A 22384-nucleotide genomic window follows, 5' to 3' on the forward strand; every position below is an offset into this window, starting at 1 on the left:
CTGAGAGCAGGTCTCATCAGATCTAGTTGCTCAACGACATGTCCAGTCTTGAAGACTGCCAAGGAGTTTCACCTGTTTTCACAATTTCACAATTCCTGTTTCACCACCCTTAGAACAGGAAGAAAAAAAAGAAAAAAAATTTCCTTCTATCTAGTTGCAATTTCCCATGATCCAGCTTGTGCCTCTAGTCCTACTGCTGTACATTTCTGAGAATAATCTGACTCCATTTTCACCCTATTATGTGACCAAATAGTTGACACCTGTTTAATCTATCAAATCCATTTGACAGGTTAGACATCACAATCCTTCCTAAATATGAACTTTGTGCTTCAAATCAGGAGGAGCTGTGAGCACAGGTCAGGCAAGTTCTAGTCTGCCACAGGTATACGAAGTCCTTCTTTAGACTTCTTACAGAATCAGTGAAGAAATTGAATGAATGAAGAAGCAGCCAACTCCTATTCAACTGGTTTTTAGACTCAACAAATTACCTTGTGCTTCAAATCAGGAGCTGTGAGCTGCAGGTATATGTAGTCCTTCTTTAGACTTCTTATAGAATCAGTGAAGGAACTGAATGAATGAAGAAGCAGCCAACTCATATTCAACTGGTTTTTAGACTCAACAAATTACAGGCTGTGCCACACACCTCTATTTAGATGTTTCCATAAAAGTAAAAGGCATTATAAGCCAATATTATTACACAAGATGAACACAGAGCACATTTTGTAGAGAAAAATATACACATAAAATTGGACTACTCATTTTATCCAACTACTTTGTCATGTCTAGTTGTTTAGTTCATCACTGCAAAATGTTAATTTCTTGCACCAAGTAATTTCTTACATTGACTTACTTGTTTTTTGAAGTAGCCAATAGCATATTCATCTGCATACGTGAGAAAGTTGAGAATGTTGTGTTTGATGTGGTACTCCTTCAGATGGTTCATTAGGTGAGTCCCATAACCCTGTGCAAAATGTATAAGGAAAAAGCCATTACAAAGACTTTGGGGACTGCACATGTTAGAAACTGTGGACCAAGGGTCATTACAGACTGTTTTTCAAAATGCAGTTTTTCCTCTAGATCCTGTTTTAAAGATTTTTCTCATAACTAATTTGGTGAGGCACACTCAGGATCAAACTGTTTTCAGCCTTGTAAGGCTATCTTTGTGACCCAACAGGGACTACAAAATATTCACTTTTAATCTAAGAGACCCAAACCTAGACTAACTCTGGAGGTAAAGCATAGCTCTAAAGAGGTACATTGTCCTGGAAGTTGTAATTCAAGGTGCACACATTATTTCTTTTTAGTTAGATATTGATTATTAATAGGCACGTATTTCATCACTAACAAAACCACATATATTGTAATAGCAGGGCATCCTTTTTTAGCCATATTACTTCAAAACTGCAAACCAGTAGGAATACTAAAATTACTCCTTCTAGAGGACGTGTTCTGAGATAAGATCTCTGTTTTACTGTGTTCTGTGTATCTGTAGTAGAAACAGCCTCTGACTCAAAGGATTTATAATCTGAATTTATCACAGGGCATAAAAGAGAATAGCGAAACAGTTATTACCATAACAAGCACCAGAAAATTACTGAGTCCACAATCAAATAAATAGCTATGCAGGACTGCACACAGGAATAATTTCCACTTTCATTCAACTCCAAAGTAAACAAAAGGTTCTATTTAGTCACATTTCCAAATAAGCTATAGTGAGATGAAGAAATGTAAAATAAGACAGGGAAGCCCATAATAATGTGCTGTTCCTGCATATGTTCCAATTTAAACATCATGGAGAAAAACTGAACACTTGCAGAAATACACATGGAATGGTTTTGGGTACTCTGTTCATGAAAAGTGGGGAATTTTTTACTTATGTACATAAGCCAGGAAAATAAATTAGAAAATATATACTCCTGATTTAATCCACAATTTAATAGACTCAAACATGGAAATAGCCAAATAAAAGCAAGTTAGGTAAGTGCTGAAGCTCAACACAAAAAATTTATAAGTGATGTATTTTCTTTAAAACCTTACCAATCTAGGTACCAAATTTGTGCATTAGTCCTTCCTTTCCAGCTAGTGTTTGAAGCATCTAGTATTCAGACCTCATATTCAAAATTAAGACCTCATATGCATAAAAAATAAGTACTTCTGAATTTGAGGAAGCTCTTAAAGCCATATGTTCACTTGGTAAAGTGGCACACATCATGCATGGCACCAAACACACAAAGAAGTGGTTGACAACTGATGACATGTTAAGTGGTACAGCATTTCTTAGAACTCAGAAGTGCTCAAGATAATGAAGAGACTTTCTAACTGCAAATTTGCATTCTCAAACTCTTAGAAGAGGACAAAAACTCTGAACCAAAATTTTTAAGTAAAAATGTTCTCCTTAAATGCAAGCAGCAGTACATGAGCTAGCCAAGCTCCTCACTTCCCTTCTCCTCAGCAGGGTGAAAGGAACAGCCTATGAGAGACTGACATTTTATTTACATCTGAAACACTGCAGTCCATTCCAGTAATTCTAAAGCAGGTAATCTCTGACAAAAAGTGTCAGCTTCATGTCTCAAAGAAATTTCAGCAATTATGATGACAATTAACCCAAACATTTTCCGCTGACCTATTATTTTTATAACCTTCACAAGATTTATTCATTCTCACAAACACTTGCCAAAGTCTAACAATCCTAAAAGGAAACTAAGCCATGTACAACAAAATTTTAAATAACTTTATAACATGGAATCAAACTATCTCAAAAACAATCCAACTTTTAAATATCACATATACAGAAAAATAGTACTTGTATTTCTTACTCCAGTCTCAAATTGAATTAAAATAGGAATTTATTTATCCCAAGAGTAGGCAGTTCACCCATGTGTGAACATTTAGTTTTTCTCAGCCACCTGCTGGTAGGAGTCACCTTACTCAGAGAGGAATGGGGGAAGGCAAATTTTCAGAAATAGTCAACTGATACAGTAAGGCACCCAGAGGGTAACAGAGAAATTGTGCATTATGTGTGCATATGCAACCTAGGAGGCACTCTGAGGGGTCAGATTTATTTGCTCTATTATATTCTGAAAGGTTATTCCTAGAGAATCACAACACACTTTTGGCAGCCTAACTTGTGTAGTGCAGTTGGTTGCTTTAGTAGAATGAAAACACCTTTTATGAATTAGTCAAGCTTAGGACAGACATACCTTCAGCATATTCCATTATTGTTTGCATTTGCTAAAACACTTTGGATACTTTTATAAGAGGCCGCTGCTAAGTGCAGGGGAATGTTCGTTTCTAACACCAGAGCTGAGTAAAATCAAACATAATCCAAATACTAACAACTGTCACAGGCTTTCAATCCCATTGTTTTAGCCTTCCACTCCCAGAGCTCTTCCCTTCAAAACAGGGCACACAACTTCTGCATGTTCAGCTGCTAAAATGCTGAATTAACCCACATCTCAGCTGTAAGAGTTTCAAATGAAAAACGAAGCTACAGCACCATCTAAAGGCAAAATCCTGAATCAAATGGTCATAGTCAGACCTAGCTGTAGTCCCGGGGAAAGCAGGAAGAATCCCCGGTATTCATAGGGCTCTATATTCTTTCAACGCAGCCACTAACTCTCAACACTGAGAGAACATTTTGTGGAATTAATGCAAAAAATCGTGTATAGAATAGACCATGTGTTTATTTTGAGATGCAGAACTACACCTAATTTTTTTTATACATCTCATTTAGATTGAAGTCATGTAAAGCCACAAAGTGATTGAACACAAATTACTGTCACTGAGAAGCAAAACTTAGCTCAGCCAACCATAAGGTGCTATACTACACAGAGAGCCAACTGCTGAAGATAGGGGAGTAAATAGTACAGGAGACTACTGGCCATTATCATTGTGTTGAGAAAGTTTTATTTATTTAATTAATTACAAGTAATCCTACTATTATGCTGATGATTCTAAATCTGCACATTAGTTTTTGTGCATTATATTCATTATCAATGTATCTTTCAAATCCTATTTCTGTTTGGCAACTCATCAATACATTCACTGTGATGAAGAAAATTAGGAGCATACGCAGTAGTAAATGAGACTCAAATACATTTAATGAACTCTAGTAGCGAATTATTTTTACCTTGACTTGCTCATTGGAAGTCACAGCACAGAAAACAATCTCCGTAAATCCTTGGGAGGGGAACATCCGGAAACAGATACCACCGATAACACGACCATCTTTTATTAATGCAAGAGTCTTATGTTTCCTGAGTAAACAAAAATAACAGTCACTTTAATTCATGTACATAGTACATAAAGTGCCATTACTGTCCTTTTTTCAGAAACATGATTCACTTCTTTCCACGGTGCTAATGCAATTGTATTTGCCTCTGTCAACTGCCTGTATCTACAGAATAGCTGCTATTTTAACATTATACCTTTAATTTACCATAAAATTCATCATTCATGCAGCAAGGTCCTGGCCTTGCCATATACTCCCAGATAGTAGGGTAATGCCCAGTAAGTAAGAGTTGTATTGCTTTCATTGATCCTAGTGCTGACAGTTATGCCATTGTGCAGTTCTCAGGATGATTTTACCCTGACTGAACTAGAAATTAATGGAGTCACAGGACAGCAAGTCCCTTCTAAAGGATTCCTGTTTCCTTGCAGGCACCCTCTATAGCTAAGCTATCAGTTTCAAATGCAGCTGATGAAGCAAGAAATGATATGTCGTATTTCTAATCACCCACTCCTAGTGGAATCAAGACCAGAATAAATATCCATTTCTGTTGCACTTAGATTCACTGCCAGGAAAGACATAATGAGGTGCAATCTGAACTCTTGTGTCAAGGTTTAAGAATTTTACTGTAATCCTCAAGGTCTGGAAAGATTTACACTGCACCTGTTCTCTTGATTATTCAACACACAGTTCCATATACTACACATTTACAGAAGGTATCTTTGGAGTCTGAGGAGGAGGGAGGTTGGTGCTAAAAGTGAGACCCTTCCAAAGAAGTGTGGTCTGAAGAGTAGTTCTATTTTATGTGCCACCACTGAAGAAGATTTTTTATATTCTTCTTGTACTTTTTTTAGTGCTGTTTATTTCTAGAATGACAGCAGCAATGTAGTAGCTTGAGCTTTTAATTTTGTTTACTCATGTCTGAGTTGTTTAAGTGACAAGATTCAGTAAGAATGGCCATTTCTGAAATAAGAATATTAAAGGTGAGAATAAGGTAATAGCTGAAAGAAATTTGTAAAGAGACTGTTGGACTCCAGTATCCACTACTTGATGTGGGTTTGTGTGTATCCAAGACTCAGCAGAGGTCCTCAGTGTGTGAGGACCCTGGGGATTCACAGCAGATGCTGGGGTTCTCTGAGCTGTCCAGGCAATGTGCTTCTCTTCCTTTGGGTCAACTGTTTTGCCACAGGCACATAAAGGAGGGCATTTTCTTGCTGTAGCAATATCCATACCTCTTTCTCAAGCACAGACTGCTCTCCAGATGGATATCTATACTGAAGAGCGCTTAAAACACCTGCAGTTACTTTCAGGCTACTAGAAGAATCTTTCACAATAAGAGAGGACCTAGAGAAATTTGAGAGAAGGCCAGGACTCAACACCCCTACTTCACAATTTTGCTTAATGTTCGGTTATGAGGGAACCTGTCTTCTTCAACCAGGAGCCTCTGCTTGAGATCCCAGTGCTGCTAAGGCTCCTAAACTCAGACAGAATCCCAGTGCTACCTCTCTCTCCCAATCAAGCAGCATTTACTCCATGTAGAGAGGTAAAAGTCTGGACCAGTGTTGGCCCTCATGAGAACAGTGCTGAACAGTCCCTCTAAAGAACCCATGAAAAGGCCCCAAGATCAGTCTTCTACACCTGGAGACCAAAGTCCTGCCCAACAGTTCCCAGCACTGGGCTGTTTGTGCTTCAGGGACCACACAGACCCAGCAGCAGCAGCGTTTCCTGGCACCAAGAGAGTATTGCTGAGGGAATGCTCGTGAGCCTAAAAAACAGAGGAAATGGTTCCAGAAATGTTTTCACAACTGCTGCAGCTACAATACTGGGCACAAAGACAGGGGCTGGTATCACTGGTGGCGGAGGAAGGCTCTTCCATCAACCAGGCTGGGCAGTTGGCTGTGGTCAGCTCAGTCAGAGCTCCTCGAGGTCTCTGCTGACATGCAGCAATGAGCCCACAGGCACACTCCACTGTGATGGGTTGCTGTCAGCACAGTGGGCCCATAGGCTACCCTTGGGCATGGATTGTCCAGAGGCAGAAATTCTGGGAGGACATACTGGTCAAGAAGAAGCAGGTCCTGTAGGAAACATAATGGTGGAAAAGCAGACACTTCTGAGGAGAACATCCCTTTGTGCTCCAGTAGCCAAGGCACAATTCAACCAGGACACTAGGGTAGGTGGAGGACCACGTGCAACCTGTGGATGCTGCTACAGTCAATATGTCTCTCTTCAAATGCCTGGGGTGTAGAGTTGCACCCAAAACAAGACAGGAAACTTGCACTGATAGAGAAAAGCAATGTGATTAGGTAAGGAGTGATTTGTTCCATGCTGCCTTAAATGCTGTGACTTCAGTCTCTGTTGCCATTTGGTTCACAATCTCCATGGAGGATGGAGCAGCCTGCAGGTTAGTGTGGGCCTGGAGACCGCTAATAAGCACCATAATTACTTTCTGACTTTCAGTTCAAACATTCAAAAGTACAAGACAGGCTGGAGCCTTCTCCACAGGCCCATTTCCCACAACTACAAGCCACTTGTCATTAATACAGCCACCGAGATGGTAACTGAGCACAATCCAACTAGATTGGCCAGGAGTTATGGGGGCTTTAAAAGATGGGAAAAGGATAGCATGGGCAGAGCTGCCCTCCATGTCACCTTGGCTGGCCCCTTCCTGCACCGCTGCCTGCAACCAGCACCAGGCCGGTGGCTCTCCCGGTCTCACCCACCAAAACCCCCTCCAGCAGCACTCACGGATCAAAGACCAAGCGTGTGATGTACTCCTTCGGCATTCGAGGCAGCTGATGGGAGAAGACGTTCTGCAAACCAACCAGCCACATCATGATCTTCTTGTTGGGCTTCTGGTTCAGAGAGTTGCCAACGACGTGGAATTCGATCACCCCCCTGCGCTCCTCCAGCCTCGCTGCCTCGTCTCGCGCTGAGTGTGCTGAGAGGAAGTTGGTCTGTGCCACACAAAAGAGGAACTAAATCACGTTTTGGAGATTTCACATCCTCTGACATTACAGCCTTAAGAAACAAACAGACAAAACCCTCTCTTTTTCAAAGTCATTTTTTTTTTCAAAAATAGAGCTGCCAGTGACTACATTTTTTCAGCAGAAGTGACACCATCAAATAAGCTGGATATAAGACTACACTACAGTCTACAAAGGCTTATTCAAACTTCTTTTAGAAAAGATCAGGTAACAACAGTGATGGTTATGACTCAACAAGTTCCAAAATCTCTCGCAGGACAGCACTTATCCAGTTGCAGCCTGTGCAACTAAGTCTTCATATTTTCTTTAGTCTAGCCAGCTTGGACAGAAGTAGTGGATTTGCCTACACAATACTGCAAACCACATATTTTAATGGCAGTGCAGGCAAAGTCATATTTTTTCATTTTAATAGTGCTTTCCACTATCTAAGCAACTACCATAAAAGCCTAAAAGGAACATTTGAATTTTGCTGTTACATATCTAGCAATTGCATCCATATATTCAAATGGAGATGAAATTAATACAGACAATTTATTTAACTTTTTTTTTTTTTTTTCCAAGATCATTTTACAATGCCAAAACACCTCTGCATGCACATACTGTTTACTTTTTAGAGCAAAATTTGGCTGCTGGGTTTCTAGTCACTGCCAGTCCCAACAGCCAGACTGGCACAGCATTTGTAATATGCAGAGCCATCAGTCACAGTTTGAGTAAGAAACGTAGGTGGTTCCAAATCTTCAGCAGTCTCTAGCTAAACCTTGGCAAACAAGAGCTGCTGGCAAAACATAGCCTGGCAAAGGGAACAGAAGGAGGAAAAGTCAGCCAAAAAAAAAAAAAAAAAAGAGGGGGCAAATCTGTACATGGCACAATTCTGCAATTCTGTTTGTTTTTCTCTTCCAGCAGAAAAAAGAGCAACTGTGGAAGAGAGAGCAAATAGCTGTTTAGATCAGCCCTTCTACAGTAAACAGAGGTTTTAAATTTGGATCTTTCATTCTGCTGCAAGATTTGAACCCCATTTACCTTGTCTTATGAGCTACATCTATGATTAACAATAAAAAGTATACTCTGGAACTGTTCTGTAACAAAAGTACCTTGCAAAATAACCCAGGATCTACATTTTTACTACCACTAGTTTCCAAGTCTCTTTGCAAACAGTACACAATGCATTAAAGAATTGTATATCTGTTCTTCATGATAAGGATGCATTTCATCAATACTTTTTGCTCACCTATTCATACACTTTGAAAGACTTTTTTTTTTTTTTACTGACAGCATGGTTAAGTTTTGTTGACTCTTAGCTTATCATTCTCTATCCATGTGGAACATTCATTGAAAACAGACCATTTGCTAACAGACCAGGTCTATATCTTTCTCACCTCTGGCCCAAGCATTGCTGCAGGATCTGTAATTGTTGACATTACTTCATTGATTAACTCAATAGGAATATCTCCTACAACCCTCGGTCTTTTTGAATCCTCCAGAGAATAGGGTTCATTATTTTTTCTCTTTTCCCCTATAAAACAAAACCAGGACAAATTAGAAAGAACCAAGCTGTCAACAGACTAGTACTGTGAAGTCTAGCACTTCTGTTATATTCTTTAATTTGTATGCCAAGTTTGGGGATTTTTTTAAATCCCTATAGAAAGGCAGAAAGAAATGGAATCCAAACAATACTTATCACTGGTGCAATTTTGTCTTTAGCATGAACCTTTCCTCCTCCTATATCACTGTAAATTCACAGTGAAACTATTTGCTTTACTTTTTGCTTCAACATCATCTTCAGTGAACTTCTGTGCTGCTGTCTTGGAAGGTCAGTGCTCAATACACAAATTACAGTGCATACTTTTGGATAACATGAAATCCCATTTTGGGATTCACTGGAATTAAGTATCCATTATAGGTTTTTTTAAACCAAACAGCATGTACAGTCTGACAGATCATACATATTTCACTTAGAAAATCCATATGAAGTTTCCAAATCAAAATATACCACGTTAATTATTAACTGCCCTACTAACTGCAGACCGACATGTAATATAGCAAAACCAACTAGTTAAATTCATGAAAGAAAAGTCTACCAAGGACTAGTGGGTACTGATAGAGCCAGCTGCTAGCTTAAGACTTATCCAAGCAGTAAACTGTGAAATACCAGGAAAGCATACAAACATGAATATCACTCCATGGTTACTTTGTTCCTGTATTCTTTCCTTAAAAATCTGCTACGGGTTATTGTCAGAACCAGGATGCAGAATTTTACCTTTGTGATCAGCACTTAGCAGTGAGATAAGCTGGTTTGGGTTTGTTTGGTTTTGTTTTTTTTTTTTCCCCTAAGGAAAATCTACAATAACTAAGATCATCTTCCTGAAACAACCAGGTAGTTTAGGGCCCACTATGCCTGCTGTTTTACATATATTCTACAGATTTTACAGCTATAGCATTCTAAATATATGAAGATCAAACTGTTCATTCCCTTTTCAGACTTTTAAGCAGTACAATTGTTTTCTTAGCAATTAACTTCTCTTGATTGTGCAAATTCTTTATTTCTTATTTTTTAAGCAGTTAGTCATATGTGAACAGATCTTCCTTCTTATTTCTTATTAATTACTTGTATTAAAACAGAATTTTTTGAAACAAAATTTTCTGGAAAACCAAGTACACAAAACTTTTTGCAAATATGCACCATTTCCTTCAGATACATACAATTTGTGAGCTCTAGAAAAGGCACAATGAATTTCCACACATCACATCACTCACACATTTATTCATTGCATTCTTAATCAGTTTTTGTTTCTTCTAATTGTGTGAAATAGGAGACTTTTCTGAATTCTAACTCACTTTCCTGAATTCTCTTAGAAGCCCTTTAAAAACTAGTTTGGCATCTCTGTGTTTCAGTTCTGTAGTGTCAAGGGCAATTCCAATGACAGCTCAGCTGCACAACTTAATAATTAATTTGTCAATTCCGCATTTCTTTTCACACGCTCAAAAAATTATAATTTTTCAGGTGACTATTTACTACTCATTTTACTGATCTGTAATTAAAAAAAAAAAAAATCCTTTTACTCATTCTCACTTTTAAGACCATTTCCCAACTTGTTCCTCAAAGAAAGGTGCAGTTTAGGGGCTTCAAGTTCCTCTGTAGTGAACACTGTGGCTAAGAATTCATTTAGCTTTTTCTACTTCCTTGAGGACTTACTTTACATGAGTTTGTGATCATCTCTCTGACTTACAAGCTCTCTTGATGGGCTCATTAATCCTGAGGTGTTTGGAAAATGATTTATTAGCAGAATTTATGCATTCAACAACTTTTTTCTCCCAAAACTTTTTTTTTTTTTTTTCCTTTAACTTGACCTCAATCAGGTTTTAAATTTAACCTGGTTAGGGTACTTGTTCTTTCCTTTCTTAGACAAATGTATGCAATTTCAGTACCTTGAAGGACTGAAAAAAAAAATAAAAATAATGTAATGGCTCCTTCTACTCTGTTTTTATTTAACTAAACATTTTTTCTTAAGTCATAATACATGTACTCCAAGTAAAGTGTTTTCCAACAGCCTCTGACACCTGCAGACCTTTCCTCATTTTAATTGAATTTAAACAAACTGCTGTTTTTTTTCAAATACATTTGCCATTTCTGCTTAACTAGCAGAAACTAACATCACCATAGTGGAGAAAAACTTCTAGCAAAAACACCTCAAGGTCACTATTGCAGAGTGAAGGCAACGGTCACCATATACCACAACTACTGATAACATCATCAGAAGCCAAAAAGCAAGTTTCCTTCTTCGTTACCTAGGTTTGGGTCAAGGGCAGAAGAAACTTTGCAAGCAGGACTCATATTCCCACTGTTGGGTTGCTCCAGAGACGAAGGACTTGCACTGTATGAAACAGATCTTGCAACAGGAGGAGGGCTGATAACTGCAATGGCAAAAAAGACAAGAAAATCAGGACATGGTACCCATTATGGTGCTGTCTGAAGGACTGTCACAATGATGGACCCGACTTCACAGCCACCACCTGAGAAGTAACAGCTAACAGAGCAATGCCACCATGCAGACACATTAAAGCTTTATCTCAATATCTTTTTCTAAACTTCTACCTAACAAACAACTGCATCACTGCCAGATGGAAGAGACTGCAAATATCAGGCTTTATTATTCTGCAGTGCTGAGCACAAACTACGAAAACAAACTTCCTTCACTGCCAAGCCTGCTGGCGTCTAGCTTCATGAAAAGGTTTTTTGTAGGGGTCTATTGAAAAGCCAAATCTCATCATCACCTTCAGCTGTCCACTTTAAGAGTATTCAAAGACTGGCTGGACAAATCAAACTCAATAAAAGCAGAAACAGTTGCACCAGTTAAGAGGATGAAACTATTATTTTAAAAGGCTACAGACTACAGACTAACATCTCTCTCTATTTTCTTTTTTTTTTTTTTTTTTTCTAAAAAAATCCAAACCACTCATCCCAAATCATCCAGTTTTCACTTGTGTCAGAACTTTTGGCAGGCAGGCAGAGGGTTGAGGTGACAGCTTGTAGTCCGGACACCTGCAGTCTTTCCCTTTGCATGCCTTTATCCTAGTGCCTTCACCAGCAACAGCTCTTTTGTGCTCCATTCATGCCAAGAATCCAGTGCTTAAGAGGTACACATGAAGATGAAGCACTGCAGAAATGTACATGATAGAATGAACTCTGAGAGCAACATGATTTTAAGGTTGCAATGAACTTGTGCCTAAGGCATAATTCACCAGTTCATGGTGCAGACTGGGAATTTCTCATAAAAAAGCCTGTATCTGTCACAGTGGAATTTCCCTACTACTCTAGGAAATTGACTATCAGATAAAGTGCTGACATGATGGTTTTGTCAACTGATAATCAACAATTGTTACAAAATATTGAATTAAACACCTGAAAACTGAAGTCAACCCCTCAGCTACATAAATGTATTTTAACACTTTTAAGCAGGAAGGAAGAGGAGAAGGGGAAAGTGAAAGAAAATCCCGTGCAATTTTAGGGATGATTTACCCTAACTGAGAAAAAGTGAAGAAAACTGAAAATAGCTGATGAGGCACATGAATAAGAAACAAAGCAAGGAAAAGCTATTTAAAAAACCCAAGAAAATAGAAGGCATGTGTGCAAAGGCAATGGGACATCTGATGTGGAGGGTCCCTACTTCCCTATTGCTAGGGAGTCAGAGGACTGGTGTAGGTCTTCATGCGAGGGGACCACTGTCCAGCACGTGACCCACAGTGGCCACTTACCCACTGACCATTCTCACTTGCCCACACTGAGTGCACTTGTGCCACTTGAATACTCCGGCGATTTGCCTCAGCACCCAAACTGCTCCATTGGCACCTTCAATCAGCTGGATTGCACTGTCAAAATGGGATCTTTATATGAGGAAGCACCAGAGTCAGGCACCTCTGCTTACTCAAGGCAGACTGATTTCAGTATAGCCTGCTATTTATAAAGCTGTATATCTGAGCCTCGTTCCTAAGAATTCATCACTTCTACAGGTTTATCTTTATAATCAGGTGCTCTCTTACCCATAACTAAATGCAAATTACCTGTCTGGATTCCCAGCTGGCCAGTTCGGGAACTAGACACCATGAAATCTTGATCCCAAATGGGAGAATTCTGGCTGTACACTTCTTCTTCCAGCATTGACAGAAACCTAGCCACAAAACCAGCTGAAATGTTAACTTAATAGGATCATTCAAAACAGGCTCTTTTTCAGAATAAGCATTTGCAACTTTTTTAAAATTTAAAAATATTTAAGGATTCAGTAAAAAAATGCTGTTGGCCAATTCCTTTCTAAAACAAAACAAACACACAACATCACAAGCTAGAGTAGACATTAAGTACCTGAACTGAGCAGAGTGCTTTCACCTATGAAAATTTATCTTTGATTATAAGTAATATTTATCTAATTCACAAATGCAGAAACAGTTACAAACTACTTTTACAGAAAAAAACTGTGTACTAATAAGAAAGCTGTGAGTTGACAGATGCAAAGGTACTCTTGTTATACTATGATGACTATGTCTATTTTGATAAACTGGTGTTTTTCAGAGGCACTTGCTTTTTGCCTCCTACAGATTTATGAAATCCCAGTGTTCGTTACTAACAATGGTCTTAGGAAGATATTTTCATTCCTTTAAGTGTGCTACTGTAACATTGAATTGCATGTTTCTGCTCACATAACATTAGTTTTAATCTTACTTGGGTACTCTTACAGAAACAGTGTGATTTTAAAACTCTCTTAGTATTATTATATGTGAGAGAAATTCCACAGATGAGACTATCCAGCACGCTTGCCTTCACAGGGCTAATACATCAGTTCCCTTTCAGAAGCAAGATAGCTGCATATTCTGTGTTGCACAAAAGGTGTTTTCAGACCAGAAGCTGACATGGAACATTTTTACTCTCTGGAGTCATCTATACGTATAGAAACTATCTAGCTGAAACCAACAGGACTGTTGAGTAAGACTTTCTGGAACAGGATAAGGATTTTCAGCACCAAGTCCTACTGTTGTATTTTATATATGGGACATTTATACCTAAGTGCAGCAATGTGCAGTGTTTCCTGATATCTATACAGCTGATAATAGCCAAAAAGTTTGTAATGGCCACTCGACCATCTGTGATGGAGCAGAAGTACAAATTAAACTTTAGCAAAGGCCACCTTTACAGGCAGCATAGAGGCTCTGCATTCAGAGCCCTTGGTGACTATTTCCCAGACACACACAGACATAACCTGTGGGTGCTCCCTTTGCCCAGGAAGGAGCAGCCGGGAGCCCTGCACTGAAGCCAGGCACCGGCTCCACGCTCTGAGCTGCAACTCCTCCATGGGGTTCACTCTGTCTAACATCAGCAGAGAGATAAACACTTTCAACAAGTACAGCCCATAAAAGATTTTAAACACTATTCATATTTCCCACAGATCATCAGCAAACACTGCTTGCCTTTCTTTTCTTCCCCCAGCAGAATATTAAAAGGAACTGCAGTGAATAATAATGCTTTTCAAATTACTTATCTAGGCTGTAAAAGGCAGTGGAAACACAGAGGTGTTTGCATACCTCCTTCCCCCTCAAATCTGCTCCTTGTACCAGCACAAGTGTTAAATCCTTTTTTATCCCTATTTCAGGGCCAGATCATGATCCTATTCCCAGATGTACACAAACATTCCTGTATCCATAACATTCTACCCCAGAGACTGTTTACATTCTTCAAAGTGGTAAAAGACACTATTAATAACAGTAGGAGGAACAAATCCTGGCTCTACCCAGCTTGGGAAAGCTCATGTCATTTTTCATTCCCCTGAGCACTAACCCAACTCTAGCCTCAGACGGCAGCTTGCATAGCACCAGTGCCAGCAGCTCTCCTGTAGGTTCAGTTCCTTTGTTGTTAGGAGGGACAGACTTTTAAAATATGGGCTAGGGAGCCAAGCCACCCTCACAAAATAAGGATATTTTTGAAGTGATACGCTATTTTAACAGGAAGTGTACAATGAATGATCCTGTCACCACCACCACCCTTAAACCACCAGTAAAATGTTTGAAATTAAGGACTGTAAAAGATGAATATGTTTTGAGACAAGTCATTCTCCCACATACCCCAATATGTAATTATTGTTGTTTAATTGTGAGAGATCGTCATCAACGTTCCAGTACTGGAACAGGTAGTCAATATGAAATTCATGAGTTTAGGATTCACTGATGCAGCTTTATACTGTCTACTCTCTTCTTTGTCAAATGAACATATCTCTCCTGGGGGTGGAGCAACAACTTTGTTCCCTATTACGATGTTGAATTAAACTGAAATGCTCAGGTGTATATAAACTCCAGTACCACACTCCCTTTTTTACCACTCCATCACAAAAGCAGAAGTGAGCATATGTTTTTGGAGACCTGGACCTACGGTGCTCCCAAGGACTACAGAAAAAGAAAGTAAGTGACCAACGACACCTGCTAATAGGCAATAAGCACAATACCCCAGCAAGATGAATAATCCTTTCTACAAAGTAAAGCCCTAGGACAAAGCAAAACAAGCGGTTCTGTACAGAAGATACACTAGTTCAAGCTATGGCAGAAAAGAAAGCTGCAGTATTTACTTGGTACTGAATACAAGGAGGAATTATTTTAAGCTCCAGGTAATTTTTCCATTTCTGTGCCAAAGTTGCATACTACTGGTTAACCTTGAACGTAGGCACAGTGCAACCCCTTACTTTGGAAAATGGGTGAGGATTAGTGTCCGTTTCTCTTGAGGAAGCTTGTCTTTTTCTTGCCTGGCCTGCTCCAGCAGTTGCCGCCTCATTACAGTAAAAACGGAGCGAAGCAATGTCCTACCAAAAACCTGGGTGGTTTCATACCGAGGTAGACTGTCACAGAACTGAGGGACATTGCAATAACAAAGCCACCTGCAAAGGGGGGAAAAGGTAGATAATCATCACTGTCTAACATAGGAATTAATGCAATAAAACCACTACCCACATCATTTACAATGCAGCTGAGATCTATATGACCATATAAATCAGTTCTACGTCAAGTCTGGACAGAGTTAAGCAGCATTTATACTGCTTAGTTTTTTGAAGAAATGTCAGCCAACTACTTTTCAGTCTCCATATATTTTTATCTGCAGTCTAGTTTCCACAAAGCGCTCTTCTTCCAGACAATAATCATAGATCACACCAAATTCACGTTGATGTCAGGGATTCTCTCCACAGCTCATTCATTCAGCCTCCCATATCTCGTCTGCAACTCCGAAGACCCTTAGCTTGGCCCATTTTCCCCTCTCTAAACTTCTACATTTCCCCACACAGACACAAAAGGGGTGACACTTTTAATTAGCTTCACCTCAATCTGACTGGACTCCCAGCAGCTGGCTTCTTCCCATAACACCCCAACTTGATACTCTTTCATTTATCAGTAACTCTCTCCATAATGAGTTTTGCATTAAGAAGCACATATGAAAATATAGCATGTCATGTTACTCTTCTTGGAAAAAGGGATCACAGTAATGAAGAGGTAAATCAGGAGTGACACTGACTATGTAGGTCACAAAACCAGTTACATTTTGATATCTGTGTGTAAGTGAACAGCCAAGGGTATCTGCAGCTTTAGCAGAATTAGACCACAACCATTATGAAAGCTCTAACAATGAAAAGAAAATGTTAAGAACTGGATGTAAACAGACTGCTGGATCCTCCACAGGTTTCCTCATCTGGACCCAAAGTACAGCCTGTCTCAAAATGCTCTCCCAAACTCTTATGTCTTAATCTTTACAAACACAAGAGTTGCAAAAGCACTGTGAGATACAGTTGTTCACAGGCCTCTACTCCCTGCTCTTGGCTGATAAAGCACACCTCTCAGAACACAAGAATGCATGTGAAGCTCTGATGCAGTTTCACTCAAACCATCAGGTTTTCAAATGAAGTCAGTGACTGTAAGAATTCACGAGGTGTACCCATGGCACACAGCGGCTTCCCCGGCACCCCAGGCAGTGCCTCCAACACCACAGAGGGGAGAAGCTCACACTGGCAGGTTAGATCAGATGGAAAGCAGCAGCACCTTGGGTCGGAGGGAACCTTAGGGATTGTGAACAGGAACGTTTGGGAAACCAAAAGTGACAAAATTATTAACAGCAAAAGTCACCAACCAGAGCCAATGCTAGCTATTGATTCCTAGTAAAAATTGTCTCCAACCAACCCTGGCTATCTGACATCCGTATCACAAACACATAGAGGTCAAAGACCCACCAAATATGGTCTTAGAAGCCCCATGGATATCCGTAACTTTCCTTTACCCCAGGTAGTTATTTGAGGTGACAGGCCAGCTGAGAGCACCGCAGTCACACAGACACAGCGCCGTCTGCTTTACCACCAGCCACAGCCTCGACTCACAGCAAGGTTTGCTGTTCTCCTTCATGGAGCTGAGGCTGGTCAGAAAAAAGGCCACCAGGAAAGCAAGCAGGACATGGTGCTCATCTGCAGCCAGGAAAAGTGTCCCTGGCCGTTCTGAACGGGTGTGCTGACAGAGACGTTGGCCAGCTGCTGCCTGTGCTCACAGACAGCACGTTAACTGCTGCCTGCACCGGCAGCGACCTTAACTACTGTCACTGTGCTACCTGAAAAAGGCACCGCACCACTGTTATGAGAAAAGCAAAAGCAAGAGACCTGGCTTTTTATCCTAGCTCTTCATCCCTCAGTGACTATATTATTCCTTTCAATTCTGACAATGTATTTAAAGGTGATAACAAGAACTATCATTTTAAGGAACCTAATAATATCTATTCATCATTTAGCATTCAAGCACTTATAAAACTATTTTAATTTTTCAAATCTTAAATTATTTGGTTTCAAACTGTGACACTTTACAATGCTTAATGTTATCTTCTTTCTTTTTTGGTTTTTTTTAAGTTGAATAACAAATTGCCTGAATTTTTAGAACATGAAATAAGGATCTTACATGAGGTTCCTATCTTAAGAAGACCGAGAGCAACTTTGTAAACAGAGGATGTGCGAAAACATTGTTAGATACCGATATTCATGACTTCTACTCTCTGTTCTTGGCTGATAAAGCACATCTCTCAAAACACAAGAATGCATGTGAAACTCTGACATAGTCTCACTAAAATCCTCATGTTTTCATATAAACTCCGTATGACTGCAAAAACTGACAAGGTGCACCTATGGCACACAGGTACTGGTGTATTCCTGAAATGTGTATCTGCCATATTTGTAAGCAAGACTTTTAACAAGCAAAAGCAGCGTTACCTGGTATAATTCACTTTATACCCCGCAATATCATCATTGGGTGATCTTAGTCTTCGCTGAGAAGGTGTCTCCAGGTGCCAGTAGTTAATGCGGTTCAGAAACATTTTAGCCAGTTCCACTATTGTTTGCCTTTCCTTTGAGGGTAAGTGGCTAAATTTGTACTGCACAAAATTATTCACACCCTTAGAATAGAAGAAAACTATCTTTAATTATTTAACCACAATTTTTGCGTTACAACATTCCTCACTTTATGTTCATTAACCCTGAACTTGCATTAGATGGGAAAGAAAACAAATACTGGAGACCATGAACTTCTTGCTCGGCTATTTGTGTAGCTGCCACAAGCTTCCCTCTGTACACAGCAGCAGGTACATCGCAATGTTCTCATTCTACCCACCTCTAGCGGCTGATTTGAAGGGACAGAAGGAAAATTCTTTATTTTTTCTTTGCTTTTCAAAGTAAAAAACTTTGTCAAGGAATAGAAAAATATCCAGGGGGCTTTCTTCTATATGCTCACATGCACTGTTTTGCTGATAACCATATTGCATGATTTATCTCCTTTGTAATCACATATCACCAAAAAACCTCTCCGGACACTTTTCAGTAGTAAACTAAGGCTTGTGGACTTTTAGTTAAGTTTGTGTCTACACATCATATTATCTCTTCAAGAAGTGCCAGTATTTCACAAGTATGTCACTTCATTGCACTTTGTGTATCACCTACTTTTAAAAAAACTACTGAAGACAGCTAAAATGTGTGACTAAAAGTGCTGCAATACATACAAATCAATTTTAGTAATGCTGTTTAGCAAATAATTTTGTGTGATTGAGTTGCTGAACTGCTAAAAACAGTTAAAAATATTTGTCTGTTTTAAGGGAAAATTATTTCAAAATAAACTGCAAAAAGAATTACCCTTTTTCTTTATGTTTTACTTTCTTAAGCAAACTGAACAGTATGAAGAATGTGACAAAAAGTTTAATTGTACAAAACCTTTGTAATAATACATTTTAAGGACTAGGAGTGTATGAGGATCGCGTACACTTGTTCTTTGTTTATACTCAAGCTAAAAGAGAACTTAAGGTGAAGACTCCCCAGAACTTCAGCAATAAAGTGTTTTGATTTTCCTAAATTATAAGAAGTGAGAGTTGCAAGGAAATAATTACTACATGTAACAGTCTTCACATTTAAAATATTCTGTTGAACAGTAGAGCATCCATTCATCCACTAATGGGAAAACATTGAGCTCCTGTTTCAGGAAGGTATGCGAGCCTCTGCATAGTCTCACTGGAGCTAATGGGCCCACTTGAGTGACAAAAGTTCATTCTCAGGAGCCTGCTTAACCAAAATCTGAATTTGTCTTATGTTCTTCATCCATTGAGAGTTACAAAAGCCTCAGTTATTCTTTGGTTTCAGCTTTGGTTTTGTTGTGTACCTTTTGAAAGAGAAGGCTATGATCTCACTGAATTGGATTGTTAACAAGTGTCATTTTAATATTGGATTTCAAAACTTCAACAGCGTTTTTCATCACTTGAAACGAAGAAAGATTAGAACTGCCACACATAAAAGTAGTATTTTAAGTCCATTCTCTAAAACCACAAAAAAGTCAGTTTCATTAAAGCATAAGATGAATGATGAGAAGTCAAATAATGTAACTATTGTACCAACACTGAAGGAGAAGAAGCAGAAGTCTCCTACAGTCTCCTACTTTTTTCTAAGTAATATACAGAAATATCTGCAAACTGTCTATAATGCCATGTTTTCAAAACTAGTGCCTAGGTTTACAAAAAAAAACAAACCAAACAAACAAAACCCAAAAAACCCCACCAAATCAAAAAAACCAAAACCCACACCAATGAAACCCACGTGTTGGCTGTTTACCTGTTCAATGCTAGGTTTCTCAAACGGAGGACTTTCCAAAGATCCTTCTACTACAGGTTTTCCCATCTGTAAAATGCACTTCCTCAAAAGCTGTTAAAAATACACAATTTTTTTAAAATCAGAATATTTGCATACATAGGGTCAATGGAAGTCACAGGTCCACAATACCTTGCAAGTGTTGAGAATCTCCTGGCTATAGGTCTGCTTGCTTAGTCATCTGTATTTATAGCCACTTTAGTGTGAATGGCTTCACATCTTCTTGGGAATGTGTACAAGGGGCCTCTCTGAGCACCTGTAGGCAGCTAAGTTAGTTAGCACCTATGTGCTGACTGACTTTTCCCCAGGTGTAAGTGAAGAGGGTAAGGCTTGCAGGTGGTTGCATGCACAGTTTATGGATGGGACTCAGGGTTAGCTCCTGAACCATCTGGATGTCTTTTGGAATAAGGTACAGTACACTGCAGGTACTGCAACATCTAACCACGCTAGAGTATCATACTAGAGAAAAGAAAACTTCTCATCGGATGAAGTCAATAGATGCATGAGGGGCAGTGAAACTGGCTTAAGTGTGAGAGGGTGACAAACCTGAGAAGATATCACACAAGTTCAGCTTACTTTGAACAGATAGAAATAGACTTGCTTGGTGTCTGCATCTTCTTCTTTGTGAACACAGGTGAACAGATACTCTACATCCAACACGATCCCCAGGAGCCTATTCATTTCTTCTTCAGACACATTCTCCAGGTGAGAAACATGAGCAGCTAAACGAAATAAAAATCCAAAGCTGTAAAAAGCTGACTGAGAGAACCAATAACACGAGCATTCCCCAGGATATCTCAAACTAAGCCCTAACAGTAAAGGCACTGATCCTGTAATAACCTATTTAAACAGAACATCTCATCAGAGGCAACTGAAATATGTGTCACATTGGAGCAATTTGTAAAGGTAGTCCAGTGGTGGAAATTCCCACAACAGAGAAACGAGGGCTTGTTGGAATCACAGCATCTGTTAACACTTAAAACAGACCACACAAGTCCTGTTTGTATTAATAAGTTGCAATATATAAATAAATACATAAATTTTTGTCCAAGAGCTATGTTTTTGAGACAAGGTGCCTTGACTAAAGAAAATAAATCCATAATGCCTATAAATTAGGTAAACCAGATGTTGATGCAAGTAGCACCTTATCCTGTGAAGATTACAAAAACAAAACAAAACAAAAACAAAACCCAGCTCCGAAAAAAGGTTTTTTTGTTTTAAACTGGACATTATTGGCTAAGTCTCTTACTTTCCTACCACATAAGGTCAAAGTATGCTTTGTGCACACTTCATTAACAAGCTTTTGGAGATTGTACATGCTCATTTGTTCAGAAGTTTACAAAAAATGCATATTGCAACGTATCATAATTCCAAGCAATGAGCTCCCTTTTATAATCTCCAAAGGTAAATACAGTTCCATATTTGTAATTTTCAAATGCTTGAGGTTTGTACTCATGAAGCGGGAAATTCATTTCAAGCTGGTTTGAACAACTGGCCCCAGGAAGAGAGAAGGCAATTTAAAACAAAAAGTCAATTCCCAGAAAGAAGATATTTGCATTATAAAAAGCAACGATCTTTGCTGACTCCAGGACAATGTACACAGTATGCACATCCTTTCCTCTAAAAGGACAAGAAAATATCATCAAGAAAAGGAAAATTATTCAATAGGTTGCACATATTAGTTTTTATATATTTTCATAACTTTTATGAATATTTACTTCTTAGATAATTAATCTATTATGTTAGATATGCCAATGTGATTAGGACTCGTAAGAAATTCTCAGCATAAATCTGATTCCTTAAGGGGAGAGGAACTGGGGAGAAATAACACTTGACTTGAAAATGATCCTATTTATTGGCCAACCAGCAAAGATGGTTTTGGAAAGTTTGGTATGACACCTGACAAAACATTTAAATTCAATAAATTTGTACAGCCTCACGTAAAAAGGACACCATGGCTCAGAACATTAAAAAGATGCCAGCAATCATTTCCAATTAAATTAACATTTACAATATAATGTCTTAAGTTCTGAACATGGGCTCAGAACTGAAAGGGGGATGGTCATCTTGCGCTTTCTTTAAGGACAAATACTCATTCTGCATTTCCTTAAGGACAAGTACTCATTCTGCATTAAGGACAAATACGCAAATACTGCATTCTGGGCAGAATAGAATTATTTCATTTCTGTCCTTGAGCCAGATATGAAGGTTTAATATTCCCAGCTGTCTGTCTGATCTTGTGAAAGTAATAAATTCCCTCCTAGATTAGCACTGCATCAGGAATTGATAATATACTAAAGAAACCTTGCCCTCAACTAACAAATTAATAAAACATCAGCATAAGAATCCATTTCCAGGCAGTTTTCATAACAATACTGAAAGGTACCTTGACTACTTAGGGGCTATTCTAAAACATTTTATTAAACTAGAGAATAATTACCCATACTGTGAATCTAAAAGTAACATGTTATTATATTATATTATATTATATT

At 38.9% G+C, this 22384-nt stretch overlaps 1 protein-coding gene across 1 annotated transcript in view; it reads right to left on the reverse strand.

The window, feature by feature from the left end:
- The window catches only part of KAT2B (lysine acetyltransferase 2B), a gene marked incomplete at its 5' end in the record, with an annotated part of 30134 nt that extends 9520 nt beyond the window's left edge, over positions 1-20614 (reverse strand). The window contains 10 exons of the mRNA XM_010177486.2: positions 851-961; positions 4130-4256; positions 6974-7182; positions 8589-8725; positions 10999-11124; positions 12772-12878; positions 15432-15623; positions 17979-18160; positions 19857-19946; positions 20469-20614. Of these exons, the coding sequence (XP_010175788.1) occupies positions 851-961; positions 4130-4256; positions 6974-7182; positions 8589-8725; positions 10999-11124; positions 12772-12878; positions 15432-15623; positions 17979-18160; positions 19857-19946; positions 20469-20614 (1427 nt within the window). The remainder of the gene's footprint in view (positions 1-850; positions 962-4129; positions 4257-6973; positions 7183-8588; positions 8726-10998; positions 11125-12771; positions 12879-15431; positions 15624-17978; positions 18161-19856; positions 19947-20468) is intronic.
- Between the last annotated feature and the right edge of the window lie 1770 nt (positions 20615-22384).

Source organism: Antrostomus carolinensis, unplaced genomic scaffold (genome assembly GCF_000700745.2).
Source record: "Antrostomus carolinensis isolate BGI_N321 unplaced genomic scaffold, ASM70074v2 scaffold28801, whole genome shotgun sequence".
Classification (NCBI taxonomy): Eukaryota; Metazoa; Chordata; class Aves; order Caprimulgiformes; family Caprimulgidae; genus Antrostomus; species Antrostomus carolinensis.